Genomic DNA, 17,896 nt, shown 5'->3' with positions numbered 1-17,896 from the left:
TGCTGGGTAGGGCGGCTGGAACTGGCCTCCGCGCCCCGCACCCTGGGAGGTCTGCACGCGCTCCGGGGCCGCGGATGCGCGCCTTCTCCAAGCCCTACGGTAAGCGCGGCGCGCAGAGCAACCACGTGGCGGCGGAACCGAGGCCGGGCGGGAATGTGCGGAATGCGCGGCGCGGCCCTGAGCTGCTCCGGAGCCAAGGCCCAGGTTCCCGGGCGCGCGCTCTCGCCTCCCATCTCTCCCCAATCGGACTGCACCCCGGCCCCCCGCCGCATCGCCCAGGACTCGCGGGAGTAGGTCGAACCCCGCGCAAGCACCCCGGCGGGGTTTGGTGATAGACCGCGGCCCTGTGGGCCCCTCGGACTCCGCATGCCCAGAACTCCCCAGAGGGTCCAGACCCGCGATCCGCCCCCAGCCCTGACGGCGCGAGGCCAAGGGACCCAAGAGCAGGGGTGCTGGGCGTTGGGCGTGCAACCCCAATTTGCGCACCTGGAAAAAAAAATCGTCCTTCCCTTTCCCCTCCTGGCAAGTGTCTGGAGCCCCAGGACTCGGAGGTTCCCCATAATAAAGACCCCGGCCATCCCTCCACCCACCCCCAAGGCCAAAGCGAAGGCTGGGAACGCTTTGGGGCATTCCAAGGGCACAGAGAGCAGGCACGAGGGTGTGGGGTCCTCCCCCAACAAGGTCTCCGGGAAAGCGCGGGGTTGGGGAGCGAGTGACAAGTCCTCCAAGGCCAATGAGGGGGCGTCGAGCCCTTCCCGGGCGGGGCGGGAGCACGCGGGAGTCCACAAGGGTATCAGTGCGGGTCCTCGTCCGGGAAGGTCCGGCGCCGATGAGCCACCCCGCTTGCTTCCGCGGCGCCCCCGCGAGTCTCCGCCGCGGCGCTCCGCGCCCTGGTCAGGGGCGGGGTCTGCTCCACCTCGGGTAGGCCTTGGCCCTGCCTGGCCCCGGGACACGCGGACACATCTTGGCCTCCTAGGTCATTACCCCCGCCCCCCCAACCGATTTCTTTACCTCGGTTGGAGGTGGTTATCTGCTCGGGCTGGGCTCCCACTCCGCGACACTTGGCTAGAGACCGGCCAGGGGCCTGAGCCAAGAGTCCAGGGAATTCCTAGCGAACTTTGGGGTTTCATACAATAGCTCAGGACACCAGGCGATGCGTTTTGAGGGACGAAGTTCAAGGCGTCGGATTCTTCTTTCACCCCTAAGACTGCACCTTCTTCCTAGGGAAAGCGGGGGCGTTGTGAGCCACCACCCCACCTGTTGGGGTTTGCTCTTTAACTCCGGGCACATCGTGCCCACAGCCCTCAGAGCTGGGAGCGGAGTGCCCCGTCCCCGCATCCCGCCAGGCGGACGACCGGGACTCGGGTAGGGGGTTAGTCCGTGTGCGGCTGGAATTAACTCTCAGGGGCGGAAACGCACATGGGCGGCTTGGGACGGTGGGAGGTGCGGCTGCCCCCGTTCCCAACGTGGGACGGTTCCCAGGTGGGCGCCGGAGCCGGAGTTCGTCCCGGCACGCCCCGCAGCTTTGGAGCGCCCGGGTGGGCACCGCAGAGCCCAGGCGGAGCTACTGCGGCAGGCACGTGGAGCTCCGGGCGCGCCCGAGGCGAGCAGGGTGGGGGAAGGGGAGCCCCCGCGCCGGGGGACCCCGTGGCCAGCATTCGGAAGCGTTTTCCAGAGCGACTTAAGGGCTTAACAATGGAAAACTCGCGGAGCTGGAGCCAGGTCCTTTCAAGTTGCCGCCAGGTATGCGGCTGCAGGTGACCCCACCTGGGTGCGCCAGCTCGGGTCCCGTGTGGGGTGGGCGGCTGCGGGAGGTCGAGGCAGGGGGAAGAGCTCCACTGGGCCTCGCACCCCCCTCCCCAAAGCCCCACCGCGGGCCGGCGCGCAGCCGCAGTGCGTCCAGGGGTCGGCGCCGCGGCGGGCCGGTTCCTGAATGAACGCGCTCCCTTCCCCCGCCTGAATGAAGGTTCCCACAGCCAGGGACGGTGGCAAACGCGCCGGCCGCGGAATTCGCCCTCTCGGGGCCGAAGATCCACCGCGGCCGCCGTCTCCCCTGGGGGTGGTGAGCGAGGGGGCCAGGAAAGCGGGAAGGTGATTTCGGTCACTTTGGGATTTTCTTTCCAACCAACGTAGTGCCTTCCCGATTGGGCCGCTGGCCCTTTGTCTCCAAATAGTCACCGAGAAATAAGCGCAGAGCACTTTAAATGAGCCCAGGACTCGCAGTTCCTGCTTCGTGGTGGGGTTTTTTAAAGGCAGTGCAAAATTAAACTGCAACAGAAAAGTGTTGTTTTTTTTTTTTTTTAAGTTGCTTTTCTCTTTGGGACACACACACACACACACACACACACACATTAAAATAAAAACGCGCCCTCGGCTCTCCTAGAAGCGGCCGCCCTTAAGGGCCCGGAGCTGTCGGCCCCCTCTGCAGCCCCAGGGACGCGTTTCTGGGCTCCCCGGGGTGGGGGCTGGGCCGCTGGCGTTCCCCGCCAGGCCCCAAATTCCTGCGCCTCCCCCGCGGGTTCCTGGACGGCTCTTCACGCTCGCCGGCCGGGCTTGCACTTTTGCGCCCGTCCCTGAGCGGGGAAATCAACGAAGTTCCTAGTCGAGATCTGCCCGGTCCGCCTAGTAACAGCGCCGCGCCCCCATTGGCTCATGCTAATTCCAGTTTCCTCTGTCTTTCTCCCGGGTTAGGGGGAAGCTCCCTCCCGGACCCGGAGCCCGTTTAGCCGTAGTGGGCGAGCCTCTTTATGACCCGCTGCCCCTCGCCGTCGCCCGCCGCCCCGGGCCGGACCGGACCGAGGCGCTCGCGGGGCTCGGTCCCCTCGCCCCCCGGGGCAGAAGCGGCCCGGTGAGAGCGCGCAGCCCCATAAATCATCGGGGCAGCCGCCCGGTCGGGATTTTATGAATGAAAAAGCAGTCGGGCCGCCCTCGTGCGCGGGCTGCTGCTGCGAGGCACCGGCGTGCCCGGGGCCAAGGCGAGCGTGGGTGCCCGGGGAGGGGGACACGGCGGTGGGCGCTCCCCGCTCGGGCCACCCACCGCTTACGAGGCGTGAGCCGGGGGTAATTACCCTCCTGGACCCGGAATATTCGTAACCCTAATACCCGGCGGGGGAGGGGGAGCGGGAAGAATCAGCCCTGGAAGTGGGGGGGGGGGGGGGTCCTGTCTTGCTGCGTGTGCCCTTGGCGAAGGGGAGGGGGCTTTTTCATCCGTATTTTTTGAGCCTTTACTGCTAAGAGGATACGACGGTTTGATGACGCTCCACTATGTCCAGAGGGAAGTAAATGGACAGTTTTCTTAAGTGGGGGCAGGTAGTGTAAAAACTTTTTTTAAAAGTTAAGACAGGGCAAAATGTCCTTTTATTAAAAAAAAAAAAAAAAAAGCAACCGAAGAAGACTAAATCTTAAAAACTTTTTCAAGACCACTTTTCTGTGTTCTTTTGTATATCTCTTAGTTTAGCGATAACATTGGGTTCCCTCTGGTATAACCACAAATACGTATAGATTTTGTTTAAAACCAGATCAGTACACCCATTTCTTTAACTTGGAATTGTTCTAATTTTTGCCAGCCCCTGCCATCCCCCCACAGGCTCACGAATGCAGCCCAGGGCTGATTGTAAAAGGTGCAGAGGTGTCCACACCCCCCAGCAAAACCGATTAGGAAGCTTCCGGTGGTCTTGTCACAGAGACGCGACTAATATTTCCAGCCATTTAATTTATTTTTAATTAAAAAATGAGGCAGGACAGAGACAACTTGTTTTCGCAGCCTTCCATCCGGGGTGTTTTTCTAGCTGTTAAATTGCCGGGACGGGGGTGGGGGGCTGGGGAGATTGGGGATCCCTAAAAGGATGTACTGGTCAAGGTAGGGAGCCAACTCGCAGATCCCCCAGGCGAGGAGGACAGGATGAAGGAAATGCTGGCCACCATCTTGGGCTGCTGCTGGAATTTTCGGGCATTTATTTTATTTATTTTATTTTTTGAGCGAGCTCATGCTAGGCTGAAATCCCTTTAGGGTTTAGGGATACCCCTTCGGGCATTTGCAACGACCCCCCCTGGCGCGGGAATGAAGCCTCCACCAGGGTCGCGGACTCTGCTCCGCGTCCCTGAATGCTAAATGGTTCCTGAAATTTACACGTGTTAATGAAAATGAAAGAAGATGTAGACGCTGAGATTCCTTGGCCGCCTGTCCGCCCGTGGGTGCCCTCGTGGCGTTTTCGGAAATGCGCCCATTCTCCCGGCTCGTGTATAGGGTGTCGCCGGGCCCCAGAGTCCGCCCCCCCCCCCATGCGCTCTCCCCTGGCTGCGTGTGGCCCGCCCCCCCCCCGTTGTCCCCCCTGCAAAGCCACCTCCACCCACTCCCCAAATCCCAGGGGACCCACACGGGGAGGGCAGACACCCTTGCACCCCTCTTCCCCGGCGGGGAGAAAGGCAGCCTCGGGCGATTTGCATTTCTATGAAAACCAGGCTTCGGGGGCAACTCCGCCGCGGGGCAGGCGCGGCGCCTCCGGGATGGCTTTTGGGCTCTGCCCCTCTCCGCTCCCCGGCGCTCGGAGCCCGCGCCCCCTCCCCCTGCGCCCGCCCCCCCTCCCCCCCGCCCGCTCCCATTCTCTGCCCGGCTTTGATCTCTGCTTAACAACAGTAACGTCACACGGACTACAGGGGAGTTTTGTTGGAAGTTGCAAAGTCCTGGAGCCTCCAGAGGGCTGTCGGCGCAGTAGCAGCGAGCAGCAGCGTCCGCGCGCTCCGGCGAGGGGCAGACGAGCTCGAGGGAGCGCGGGACAGCGGGAGCTAAAGCCGAGCGCGGACCGACCCGGGACCCACCGCCGTCCCCAGGCCGCCCAGCAGAGCCCCAGCCATGGCACACCAACTCTTATGCTGCGAGGTGGAGACCATCCGCCGGGCGTACCCCGATGCCAACCTCCTCAACGACCGGGTGCTGCGGGCCATGCTCAAGGCGGAGGAGACCTGCGCGCCCTCGGTGTCCTACTTCAAGTGTGTGCAGAAGGAGATCCTGCCGTCCATGCGGAAGATCGTGGCCACCTGGATGCTGGAGGTGCGGGGCTTCGGGCCGCTTTCTTAGGACCTTTCCTGCAACTTGTTGCCCAAACCCACATTTCTTTGCCGCTCGTCTCCCTCCCTTCTCTCCCACCTCAACTTTGAAGTTTGCCGGGGTGTTGCTAGAAACCGCATTTTCACAATATATAGATATTGTGGGTATTTTTTGAACGGGGAGGAGGTGGGGGTGGGGTCGATTGAGATTCCCTATCCTGGCGGGGGGTGGGGATGGAGCGGTCGGGGAGGGGTCCCCTTCGGGGAAAGCCAATGCCAGGGGCACCCCCGTTGGCTCGAGGGTGCGGGCCGGCGGCCTGGGCGCCCTTTGTGGCCCCTGCCTGCGCCCGAGCCCCCTCGCCTCCTCTCTGCCTGCACGGCCGCGAGCCGCCTGCTCCAGGGGGAGGGGGCATAGATTTGATTTTTAAATTAATATCCACGGACACGTATGCAAGGGCCGCTCGTGCCAGTATTATGCGCCATCTTTGTTCTTTTATTGCAAAGCAAAAGTGTTTATTAATAATTGGGGGCAGGGTGGGGGCGGGGAGCGGCCGGCGAGGCGCTGGGGCCGCCGCGAGGGGCCGCGCGGCCGCCGGGAACCGGAGGGAGGGGCGCGGGGACGGAGCGCGGGCAGCTTGGGGGGGACCCCGCTCGGGAAGAGGGGCCCCTTTGTTCAAGCTGCGAGTCCCGGGGCGCCCCGCACGGCCAGCCTGGGCCGGAGAGCACGCCGAGCTGCAAGGTCGCGTGGCCCCCAAGACGCTGGGGATTGACCCCGGTCTGCAGGGGTCTCGGCTTGGGGGACCTGCCTGGAGCAAGCCGGCGGCCCGGGGCACATTTCCAGGTCTCCGGTGGGCGCCCAGGGGACCCGCAGATATTTTAAAATAATTTTTGAAAGTGCGGCGTGGTGCCCTTGCGAGAGGGAAACGGCGCCCGCGCCCAGGGGGAAGGGGGGGCCACCGAGTTTGAATTCCTGGGGCTCTCCCCGGAGTCTGCAACGAGCTCTAGACCCCCGGCCTGGGTAAAGGGCCGTCCGAGGGTCATTTTCAGGGGTTTTTTATGTACCCAGTTATTTTTTTAATATTTTTAAATATTTTTTGAAAAGATGACGTCTGGGGAAATGCGGCGCGGCGGCCTGGGACGCCACCTTTGTGTCTCGCAGGCGCTGTGAGCGCGGCGCCCGGCCCCGCGGCCCGCCCCGCGGCCCCGCACCCCATTTGGAGCGAGCCCCGGCCCGGCGGTCCCCGGAGCACCCACGCGGGCCGGGGTCCCCGGGGCCGGCCGCCCGCGCGCGGCGCACGCCGCCAGCCGTGCCCACACCCGCCCCCACCGTGCCAGCCTCGCTGGGACTTTCCCTTTCAGTTTCGGGGAGGGTGGGCACTGGGGACACGCCGGGGAGGGGGGCGCGGCAGCCGCCGCTTCTGCCGCCCCCTGCCCCGACCCGCCGCGCGCTCGGGACGACCCGTAGCCCCAGCGCGAGCCCGGTGGGGGTGGGGGTGGGGGGGACCGCGGGGTCTCCGCGGAGGGGGCCCGGCGGCGGCGGCGGTCACGGCCCCCGTGCCCCGGCAGGTCTGTGAGGAGCAGAAGTGCGAGGAAGAGGTCTTCCCGCTGGCCATGAACTACCTGGACCGCTTCCTGTCGCTGGAGCCCGTGAAAAAGAGCCGCCTGCAGCTGCTGGGGGCCACCTGCATGTTCGTGGCCTCCAAGATGAAGGAGACCATTCCGCTGACGGCCGAGAAGCTGTGCATCTACACTGACAACTCCATCCGGCCCGACGAGCTGCTGGTAACCTGGGACCCCCCACCGCCCACCGACGCCCCAGGACCCCCAGGACCCCGGGGGTGGGGGAGGTGCAGAGGGCAGGAGGCCCCGCGGGCCGCCGACACGCGCTATGCCCCGTGGGCGGGCGGCCGCTCGGTGGGGCCCCCCTCGAGGAGCGGGCGGGGACCCCCGCCGCCCCCCAGCTGCGGCGCCCCACCGCTCGCGGTCGCTCCGACTCCCACTCGTCTGCGCCCCTAGCGCGGCCGAAAAGTGGGCGGCGCGCGCCCTCTAGCGGCGACGACGCTGGCGGCCCGCGCTGGCTACCAGGTCTTGCGTCCCAGGTGGGGGTCATTTTTTGGCCCGACCTGGGAACGGTGGGCCTTTTTTTCCACGTCACTTTGTCTTTTGGGACCTCTTTGGGGATGGCCTGCTCTCCCCCACCTCCTGGGCCCCCAGCATCCCTTGTCCCTTCTCTCCTGGGCCGTGCCCCACGGAGGGGAGGGGCAGGGGCTGCCCCTGCACCTCTCTTTACCCTGGGTCACCCCACGTTCACAGCAAATGGAGCTGCTCCTGGTGAACAAGCTCAAGTGGAACCTGGCCGCGATGACCCCGCACGATTTCATCGAGCACTTCCTCTCCAAAATGCCCGTGGCCGAGGAGAACAAACAGATCATCCGGAAGCACGCGCAGACCTTCGTCGCCCTCTGTGCCACAGGTAGGGCAGCTGGGTCCTGCTGGCCCCGGTCTCCCGGGGGGCCTCTCACAGGGGCTCCTCTTCCTTCCTTGGGCTGTGCGCTGGGGCTAGATGGGCTGGGGGGGGGGGGTGCCCTCCTGGGGTCGGGCAGCGGAGGCTGGCCACGGCCACCATGCAGCGCCTCGGGGATGGGTGTGGGTGGGTGACCAGGCCGCGGCCACTCCATGCTGAGAGAGGTTGACCTCGGCTGCCCAGCCTGCCTCCCCACTCCCGTCCTCCCGCCCCCCCCAACACACACACACACACACACACTAGTCCTTCCCCATGTCCTCAAGGGGCCCCCTTCTGGCCTCTCCCGGGCTGGGCCACCTGCCAGGGGCGCCTACAGGGGTGGGGAGTGCTGGCCCGCGGTGCCTGCACCACGTGCTCTGGGCGGCCAGCAGCAGCCCTCGTGCGGGGGCGGCCAGCAGCACAGCTTGGCCGCCAGAGGCCCCGCCAGGGGTGCCTCGGGCCGGCTGGGCTCAGCTGAGCCCTGGGAGGGGCTTCAGATCGGCCCGGGCTTGGGCCGCCATGGTTGGCAGCAGGGGGCCAGTCTTCTCCCCCCCGGCAGGGCTCTGGATGGTCCCTGGAGGCCCCTGCCTGACACTGCCCTGGCCCGGGCCCTGGGACAGCCAGCCGTTCAGAAGTCAGGGCAGGCAGACGCGCGCAGACTCGCGCCCGGTGTTGCCTTGTCTCCCCCGGGCCCTGACCCTGACGCCGACCCCTTTCTTTCTCCCTCTGATCACGTGGACTGGGCCCAGCAGACCTGGAGAACCCTGCCTGGGGACCCACGTCCTCACCCCAGCCAGCTCCACACGGGGCCACCTCTGCCCCGGGTCAGGCCTCAGCTGCCACGTCGTGTGGGGCTCCCCCAGTCTGTGGGCCACGCGACATCAAAGGGGGGAGGTTGGCCTCTTTCACTCCCTGCCCGGGAGCGGGTAGAGCCCCTGTTCCGACATCTCCCGGCACCCTCCCGCTGTCCGGGTGCTCTGGTGGCTGGGATTTCCGGGTCAGGCGAGAGTCTGCCGGCTTCTCCACCCTGCTCGTCCTCCTGCACGAGGCACGAACCCCTCCTCTGAGCCCTTCCAAGCAAGGGGAGTGGGGGGGCACACCGTGGGCCCCGACGGATCTGCGGGGTGGTGGCTCCAGCCCTCTGGCAGGGGTAGGGAGCCTCCCGCGGGCCGTCCCCTCGGCCTCCGGGGGCCAGCCCCTCAAGCAGGCAGGGAGGCGTTCTCTGGCTGGGGCGCCTCAGAAGAGAGAGGCCTCCGGAGACTTCCAGGCAGCCTTTTAAGGAGCTGAAAGTGGTTCAGAGAAATGGCAAAGTTTCCTGGAGATCATGCGAGGAACGGTTCTTGTACACCCTCCCCCCCCAGGATGGCTGGGGCAGCCTGGAGTTTCCCCTCTCCCAGAACCCCGCGGAAGTGGGGTGTGGAGCCCTCGTGGGGCACGGGCAGTGAGGCGAGCGAGCCTGGTGCGGAGGCCGTAAACGCGCTTTGGTGCTGGCTGTCCAGCTGCCGCGGGCCGCCGTGCGTAAGCACGCGGGGCCTCTGAGACCATGCCCGGCCAGCACCACCACCCCCCGCCCCCAACCTGGGGCCTACAGGGTGCATCCCAGGCCCCGGTGCCTGGGGTCCACCCGGAGGGAAGGTGCGGCGATGGCTGGCTGGCTGCGACAGCTTTTCACGTGCATTACCTCCAGGGCGGGCCCCCCCCGCCCCCCACCGCGGGAGACAGGCGACCGGGGGAGGAGAGGGTCACCTGCCCGTCCACGTCCCTCCTTGGAAAGATTCTCGGTCCAAATCCTCACCTGCACGGTTGCAACATAGCCGAGGCGCAGCCGGGCCCTTGGTCACGAGGGGACCGCTCTCTCTGGAGTAACGCAATGGCAGCTCAGAAACAGAAACAGACTGGCGTGAGGGGGAAGTGTAAGCAAAGGCCCCCAAAGATGTTTTTGTCCTCCATGGGGCAAGGGTGCCGCTGAACGGTGCCGTGAGGGGGGGGGACTCTGCTCTCCGTGCTGTGTGTGCCTGCAAACTGGGCCTCCCGCGTATCTGCAGATGTGCACGTATCCCCCGCACCGCGGTGGGTTTTCTGTTAACGTATATGCCTGTGTGTGCACTAGAGCCTTCCGGAGAATCGCAGTGGGCTGGGTAAAGAAACTACAGGTGGTGTTGGAAGCGGACAGAAAAATCGAGTCTAGCGGGTGGGTCTGAGCAAGGGTCAGCAAACCCACACAGCCCCAGCGGCTGCCCCAGGCTCTTTGCACTGGGCGCCGAGTCGAAGTGTTGGATGATATAGTCAGGTTGTTCCTTACCTACATATGTAAGCCCTGCGCCGCCGTGCGCGCATGCGCACACACACACACACACACACACACACACACACACATTCCTTATCTACACACATAAGCCCCACACCGCAAACGCACACATACGCTTCAGTGGGGACGTGGGCTTCAGGAGCGAGCCCTCCCCCTGTTACACCATCCGTCTTGGACGGGAGTCTCGAGCTCCAACCAAATTGTTGCTGGGACTGCAGCAACTTTTTTTTAATGTTTATTTTTGAGAGCACGCGTGTGAGCAGGGGAGGGGGAGACGGGGGGGGGGGGGGGACAGGGGATCCCAAGCAGGCTCCGCACTGACAGCAGAAAGCCTGATGCAGGGCTCGAACTTGGGAACTGGGAGATCACGACCTGAGCCGAAGTCGATGCTTAACCGACTGAGCCACCCAGGGGCTCCTGCAGCCCTGATGTGCCTCAATGACAAGCTTTTCATTCATGGCTCTCCGCTCACAGACTGGGTGGAAATGCTCCCGTTTATTTAATATATTTTTCCTTTAAAAATTTTTTTTAACATTTATTTGTTTTTGAGAGACAGAGAGAGACAGCACGAGCAGGGGAGGGGCAGAGAGAGAGGGAGACACAGAATCGGAAGCAGGCTCCAGGCTCCGAGCTGTTGGCACAGAGCCTGACGTGGGGCTCACAAGTTCACAAACTCACAAATTGCAAGATCATGACCTAGGCCAAAGTCGGACGCTTAACCGACTGAGCCATCCAGGCGCCCTGGAAATGCTCCCATTTAAAGAGGGAAAGAGGGGGGCGGGCCTTGTTAGGTATTTCTTTTTCAAGTTTCCACGGTGCCCGGCAGCGGGCTCTGTTCCCCCTCCAGGGTGGCTCCTTTCTTCCCCAGCCTGCTTTGCTGGCAACGGTACAGCCTGATGTCTCCTCCCAGGATGAAGCCTCAGCTAGGCTGCTGGGGACACGCACCCTGGCCCACGAGGTCCCCTCCTTTCACGCTCAGCTCACCCAGCCCGGTCCTGTGCCCCATGCGTGTAAGATGAGGCAAAGGGGCTGAGCCACCTGATCGAGATTCGGAACTCGGTGGCCTCCCCCACCAAGAATTCCTGGCTCTGTGTCACAGAACGGCAGCCCACGGGGCACCACGTGGCTGCTTAAACATCCTTCCTGCTTTCCCACCTTTCCGTAACAAGTGTGGCGAGTGCTGGCCTCACCCTCGGAGCAAAGGCAGGGGTTCCGCCCTCGCTGAGCTGTGCCTGGGGCAGAGGGACGGCGTGCTGGCGGGTGGAGTAATGAGGTAACGCCAGGTCCCAGGAGGGAGATACACAGAGGATAAGCATCCAAGGCCACCACTGCGGGACCACTGACTACTGCCCCCTGCACATGCCCAGAGGGCTGCCCTGGGGAAGGTGAGACAGGTGCACCCCTCCGAGAGTACAGGCTGGGTCCCTGGAGGCCTGGCGGGCCGACTCCAGTCCCTGTGGCCCCGCAGCATGCCTTCTCCCTTGTAGGTTTGTCACCTTTTAGAATGTGAATAAGCAACACGTTCCCAGGGCTCCAGTATAGCGACGCCCCTCCCCGCAGGCCTTGGCGGTTTGTTCTCTGCCGGTGTCCCAGCTCCAGCTGGGTGCACTCCAGGCCCGGCTTGTGCTCTCCCGGCCTCCACACCCTGATGCGGGGCTGGTGGGACCACGGGGTCCCGTGGAGGCCCCCCTCCCCGCCGCCACCCGCTCACAGCCCCTCGCCTCTCTCCCTCTCTTCTGCAGACGTGAAGTTCATTTCCAACCCGCCTTCCATGGTGGCAGCGGGGAGCGTGCTGGCCGCGGTGCAAGGCCTGCCCCTGGGAAGCTCCAACAGCTTCCTGTCCTATCCGCGCCTCACCCGGTTCCTCTCCAAAGTGATCAAGTGCGACGCGGTAAGCCATCAGTTGCGCCGCTCCTACGCTGGCTTGGCTGGCCTGCTCAGCACCGGGTACTAGAAACTTCTAGCACCCGGGGGTCCAAAGCCAGTTCCTTGATGGGAAAGGCCATGGCTCATGCCAAGGCCCCCAAACGTGATGGGGGAGGGCGGGGGGGTGCCCTGTGCTCAGACGCAAGGGACCTGGTCATACAGAGCTCTGGCCCCAGGCTGACCGGGTGCCGGCCTCACCCCACCCTCCTGGGGCCCCTTTGGAAGGAGAAGCATCTCGCAGTACTTGCTGGCAGGCCAGGAGGGTCCTCAGGTTTCCCAGGAGCAGGCAGGAGCCATAAACCCCTCCCGGTGAGCCGTCCAGGGAGCGGGGCCACAAGGCAAGCCCGTCAATGATCCGTGCCCTAATGGCATGTGGAGCTGTGGCCCCGTCCAGCTTTGTCTGTGCAACAATGCGGATGGCTCATAAATGGAGGCTTTAAAAGGGCTCCTGTGAGGTCTCCAGACGCAACAAAGGCCCGTGGAGACAACCTTGTGTTTTACGGCCCTTTTTGAGTGCCTGGTGCTATTACAGCCCGAGCCGGAGTCCGTGGTGTCCTTCCTGCTTACAAATGCCATTGTTTTCTTCCCGATTCCGTTTTTGTCTTAAAAGAAAGAGTGAAAATAACAATTACAAGGGTTTGTGGCCTTTACCAGATTAGACCAGCGAGGATGACAGGTCAGCCCTCGGCCCTGCTGGGCGTGCCTTATGGGAGCCAGTGACCGCCCTGACCCCGGTCCGGGTCTGGCTCGGACGCGGGCTGCCTTCTGGTGGCCCACCCTCGAGTGCCTGGAGGCTCCATCGTGGGCCCTAGCGGCTGCCACCTCCCCGCATGATTTGGGGAAGAAAAGCCGGGCTGCGGGGCAGAAGCTTGCCCGTCCGCTGCCCAGCACTGCCGGCTGCCTGGAGGAGGCGGCATGCCTGCTCATCTCCCTGTTGGGAGCAGGCAGCTCCCGGAGGCGGTGGGGGTTTGGGGGGGGGGCTCCCTCAGTCTCAGTGCTTCCTGGGCCCCCAGAGGGATGGGGTGTCCTGGAAAGATGACCCCTGCCTCTCCCCTTCAGAGAGAGACCCCACAGACGGTGCTGGGCACAGACAGTTGTAGGAAATCACTGCACGACCCCTTATTTGCATAGAGATCGTGTCAATTAGATCTGAAACAAGATCTCAGCTGACGGACGGGGGAGAAATCGGTTGAGGCTGCAATTCGCTAGTCTGGTCACCCGGCGACAAACGTCCGGAAAACACTGGGTGGCGGGCGGGGCCCCGCGTCTTCCTGGGGCATGAGCCGCGTCTGCCCTTGCTCCGAGCTGGCTCCCGGCTGCCAGAGGCGGCTCTTCTGGGCCGAGGCTGCTGGCTGCGAGGAGGAAACAAGTCCCTCGCTGCCTCCCTCTGCCCTGGGTCCAACACCAGGCCTTTCGAGCCTCAGTTTCCTCATCCGTAAAACTGGCTTTTTGCACCTACACCGCTTTCCTCACCAGCCACGACAAATACTGAACCGGTGGTGTAGGAGAGCCCTCCGCGCAGAAGCGTATGGCTCCGTAAATGTGGCAGGTCCCCCAGGGTTCGCTCGGAAGCTTTGCTGGCTGGATCCCCTTCTCTGGGGCGCTGGACACCCGTTTCACAGCACCCTCCCCAGGTGGGCCCGCGGTGCACCTGTTCCTCTGGGGAAAGGCTCGGATCTGTCTTCCGGGCTGGACCAGAGACTACCTGCTTCCAGAACAGAAGCCCCAGTGTGGCATCCCAGGGTCCCAGGGTCCCAGGGTCCCAGGGTTGGGACAAAGCCTGACACCTGCACTTTTGAGCTGCGGGCAGACCGGCCACCACGAGACCACGAGAAGCCCCGGACTCCCCAAGATCCCTTCTTGGGCATCGAGAACTCGGGGTGATTGCTGGCAGAGGAGGGCTGCGGGATTGCGGGGGTGCACGCTGGGCCAGGCCAGCGTGTCTCCCAGGGTGCAGGCCAAGCGGGTGAAGACAGAGGGGGATAGAGGGTCCGAGTCCCCCCGGGGCCACCCAACGCTCATTCTCAGTCATGCACGGCCTAACGCTTCTGACAGCCATTCATCTCGGAAGGCTGGGTTCACCGCAGGGGCTGACACGGCAGAGGTTAAGTCTCAAAAGCAGGGCTCAGAGGGCCTCTCTGTCCTGGGTCAAATAGCGCTGAGTTCGGGCTGGTGGGAACAGGGAGCCAGGATGAGAGCCTGGCAGAGGGATTCCAGCGGGGGGCCAGGGTCCTGGGGTGGAGAGGGGGGCGCTCGGGACAGGCCAGGGAGGCACCAGGTGGGCACGGGAGACAGCCGGCAGCCCTGTGGCCTCCGGGGCCTTCGGACCCGAGTGGGGACTCCGTAGCCCGGGAAGCACGGGGGCTCCTCAGGCCGGGGCAGCCGGGGGCCAAGCAGAGCCCATGCCGGTGGGTCCTGGGGTTCCACCCGACTGCGGGGAGGCAGTGCCTTAGATTAGCCTCACTTTCACAAGGTGGTCCAGGTCTTGGCGTTTGCAGGAGGGCCTTGGCCACAGGCCCCCTTCTGAGCACCCCCTGTCTCCCTGTCTCCCGTCTGGCCAGGACTGCCTCCGGGCGTGCCAGGAGCAGATCGAGGCCCTGCTGGAGTCCAGCCTGCGCCAGGCCCAGCAGCAGAGCCTAGACCCCAAGGCGGCGGAGGAGGAGGAGGAGGAGGAGGAGGCCGACCTGGCCTGCACACCCACCGACGTTCGAGACGTGAACATTTGAGGGGCGCGCTGTGCGCGGCGCGGGAGGGGCCGGCCCCGGGGTGCTCCCTGGACAGGACCGCTCCTCGCCAGGACCGGTCACGACCAGAAGGGAAAGCTTCCTTCTCCTTTACTGTCGGTTTTTTTCCTTTGCTCTTTCTCCCTTCCGTCTCTGACATAAGCAAAAGAAAAAAAAAGTATCCAAGAAGCTGTCTTTAAAAAAAAAAAAAAAAAGAAAAGAAAAAAAAAAAGGAGAGAAAAAAAAATAGTATTTGCATAACCCTGAGCTGGGGGGAGGGGGTGGGGGGGAGGCTGTGCTACAAAAATAGAGAATCTTATACCCCATAATCAACTAGGTCGTATGCGAACGTGTTTGTGTCTCTGTGTCGTAAGGATAGGCATTAACACAAGGAACAAGTCTGCAGGGGAGGATTAGATTTGATTCTTTCTGTGTTTGAAACAAAACGACGGCAAAAAAAAAAAAAAAAAAGAAAGAAAAGCATGAAAACACGGTAAAAACGAGAGAAAAGCCAAGAAACCATTTCTGAAGCGGAAGAGGGTCGTAGGTAGCAAACGTGTTCGTGTGCTGTTCTGAAGGAGCACAGCTTTAAGGCGGTTCTAGGCGTCCCACAACTCGCTTGCTTGGGCATGTAGTCACTTTATGAGTAAGTCATTTGTGCGCGTTCATTTTATCCCGTAGGTAGGCGCGTAACCTCCTCACCTGTCAGTGGCTGGCGTAACCTCGGTTAGCGTAGCGTAGAGCTCAGCACGGCCGCGTGCTGACCCTCCCTCCGCCTGTGGCCCGACCCGGGGCGGGTGGCCGGGGCACCGGCGGCCGCAGAAATCCAGCTCCGACTCCTGGCCTGCGCTACCGTAAAAGAGAACCCGCAACCGCGACGTAATATATTCTATTTTTATAATCTTCATATTTTTGTAGTGGCCTGTTAGGAGATGCCGGTTTCTCACCCCACAGACCCACAGCCTGCTCACATCCAGGTGAAATCCACGGCTCCTTTCCGCCCCCCCCCCCCCTTCTCAATATTCTAGAACCATTTTCCCTCTTCAATATTCTAGAACCATTTCTCCTCTTTAACATTCTAGAACTCTTTTTCCTGTTTAACGTTAAGCTCTAGAACCATTTTTCCTCTCCGGTGCTCTAGAACCATTTTTTCCTTCTCGATATTCTAGAACCATTCCATTTCAAAGCACTTTCAACGAATCTCTCTGTTTATGTTGTGTGTGGAGGGGGGGGGGCAGTTTCTTAATGGAATGGTTTGGGAATATTCACGTACTTGGGTGCAGACGGGATTGTGAGGCAAGCGCATGTCACTGTGGAGTTAGCGAGAGGGGGTGTTCTCGAAGGCGAGCTTCCAGTCAAGAAGTGCATTCTTACATTGCCAGGATGATGCGTTTCTTTCTCTGTAGGGTAGCGTAAGTTTAGGAATCCTTTGGTGCCAACTGGTGTTTGAGAGTAGGGGCCTTTAAAGGTTTACCTCGAGAAGGCGTAGTTTAAGGGTTAGGAAGGTTTTGAAACACTAAAATATATAATTTATAGTTAAGGCTAAAAAGAATATTTATTGCAGAGGATGTTCGTAAGGCCAGTATGATTTATAAAGTAATGTAATCTCCCCTTGATTTAAACACACACACACACACACACACACACACACACACAACTTTCTGCCTTTGGTGTTAAGGGTTTCACACAGTGTATAACCGTTAGGTCCTTTTTTATAGGAGAGAGAACAAAAGTCCTGAGAAAAAGAAAAACACAGCATGGATTGTGCCGTTGGGTTCCCAGGGCGGGAACCCGATCCGAGAGGCATCAGTTAGGCGGAAAATTAGGGTACTCGAAACCAGTTCAGCCCCCCCCCCCCACATTCTTGTCCCCTTGTCCCCTCCTTTTAAGAAAGGTTAGCAACCCGTAGACAATTTGCACATCTTGGCTGTGTACCTTTTTTGTAACGACTGCGTAGGGAGTGTCGGGAGGTAGCGAGAGCCCAGGGCTGGTGCTTGGCGAGGGCGCGAGGTGCGTGTGCGCGGAGGGCTGAGGGCGGGGACCACGCGACGGGCAGGCTGCCGCTCCGCTTCCTGATTCGCTGCTACCGATGACTTCCCAGCACCCGGTTTGGAAACAGATTCACGTTGCTTTTCTGTGTCTCTTTCACATTGTTTTGCTGCTATTGGAGGATCAGTTTGTTTTGTTTTGTTTTACGATGTCATATACTGCCATGTTCTAGTTTTAATTTTCTCATAGAAAAATGTATTAAGGATGCCTTTTTCTTTTTTTGTAGATTTTTTTTTTTATGTGATCAATTTTGACTTAATGTGATTACTGCTCTATTCCAAAAAGGTTCCTGTTTCACGATACCTCATGCTTCTCTTAGCCATGTGTAGACCAGGCGGTCAGGCCCCGTCTGGCCCGCGGCCTCCTGCTTCGGCGAACAGACACGCGGACGGGGTCCCCAAACGGGCCCGGCGGGATGGGCTCCGGGCCGCGTTCGTGCGCGCAGCCCGGCATCCCCGAGGCCCGGGTCACGTCCGCCTCCTCCTCCCTGCGCCTGTGATGCTGGGCTGCCCTCCTGACCTGGGACGTACCACCACTGTGGTTCTTACAGCCGCGTCGTTCTTTGCGTGTAGCTATGAAAGTTGCATTATTATAATTATTGTGACGAGTGTGTCCTAACGTGCCGCGTGGTGCTGCGCTGCGGGGCTCCGTCATTCTGGACGCTCAGAGCGGCTTCGGGACCGGGTTACAGCTCCGGCCGTGTGGCATCTGTCATTCTGTACCCGCGTTTTCTGTGTGTTGCTCTCTTCAGTACAGCGTGATGCTAATGTCAAAGGACTCCAAGCCTCAGTGAGGCCAGCTAACAGTGCCGTGGTCCCGTGTCGCCTGGCACGCTGCTCGACTCCAAGGATTTGCACCATCTGCGGCCCCTGCCCCAGCGGGGTCAGCCTGTGTGCTCCCAGGCCACTGGCAGGCCCCGAACCCGCCCCGCCCCGCCCCGCCCCTGCAGGAGCACTGCCTCCGCTTACCTCAACCCTTCTGGCTGCGGCATCTCTGTGTCTGAACCAAACGGGGCCCTTGAGGGACGGTCGGTCCTGGTGGGGGGGTGTGAACGTCGTGTGTGCTCGAAGGCCGTGGCCGGTCCGGGGAGCACGGCGGGGTCTGTCCTGTGACCAGCAAGTCTGTGAGGGTCTCTTGGCGGGTGGGCAGCTGTGGTCTGTGTGTATTTCGGTTGCACCCTACGGCGTTTCCCAGCACAGACGTGTAACCGGCACGTTGCCAGCAGAAAACAAAAGACAAACGTGAAAAGTCTAGAAATAAAATTGGTAAAACCCCGGTGCCGTGTCTGTCTGTTTCCTGGGGTGGGCAGGGAGCCAGGGCCGGGGTGGGGCCGGTGCTGAC

At 61.9% G+C, this 17,896-nt stretch overlaps 1 protein-coding gene across 1 annotated transcript; it reads left to right on the top strand.

Annotated features, from left to right (window-relative positions):
* Window positions 1-4,652: 4,652 nt before the first annotated feature.
* On the top strand, window positions 4,653-17,830 carry CCND1 (cyclin D1). The gene is made up of 5 exons (XM_019415259.2): window positions 4,653-5,050; window positions 6,613-6,828; window positions 7,360-7,519; window positions 11,600-11,748; window positions 14,345-17,830. The coding sequence occupies exons 1-5, from the start codon at window positions 4,853-4,855 to the stop codon at window positions 14,507-14,509; spliced, it is 888 nt and encodes a 295-aa protein (XP_019270804.1). The 5' UTR covers window positions 4,653-4,852; the 3' UTR covers window positions 14,510-17,830.
* Window positions 17,831-17,896: the final 66 nt, after the last annotated feature.

This window comes from Panthera pardus, unplaced genomic scaffold (genome assembly GCF_024362965.1).
Source record: "Panthera pardus isolate Hobbes unplaced genomic scaffold, ASM2436296v1 HiC_scaffold_12, whole genome shotgun sequence".
Classification (NCBI taxonomy): domain Eukaryota; kingdom Metazoa; phylum Chordata; class Mammalia; order Carnivora; family Felidae; genus Panthera; species Panthera pardus.
The sequence above is the reverse complement of the archived record's forward strand: the minus strand, read 5'-3'. Positions and strand labels throughout refer to the sequence as shown.

Coding starts and splice junctions, on each gene's coding strand:
- CCND1 (XM_019415259.2), top strand. CDS start 4,853: ATGGCACACCAACTCTTATGCTGCGAGGTGGAGACCATCCGCCGGGCG. Junction 7,520..11,599: donor CGTCGCCCTCTGTGCCACAG/GTAGGGCAGCTG, acceptor TCTCTTCTGCAG/ACGTGAAGTTCATTTCCAAC. Junction 11,749..14,344: donor AAGTGATCAAGTGCGACGCG/GTAAGCCATCAG, acceptor CCGTCTGGCCAG/GACTGCCTCCGGGCGTGCCA.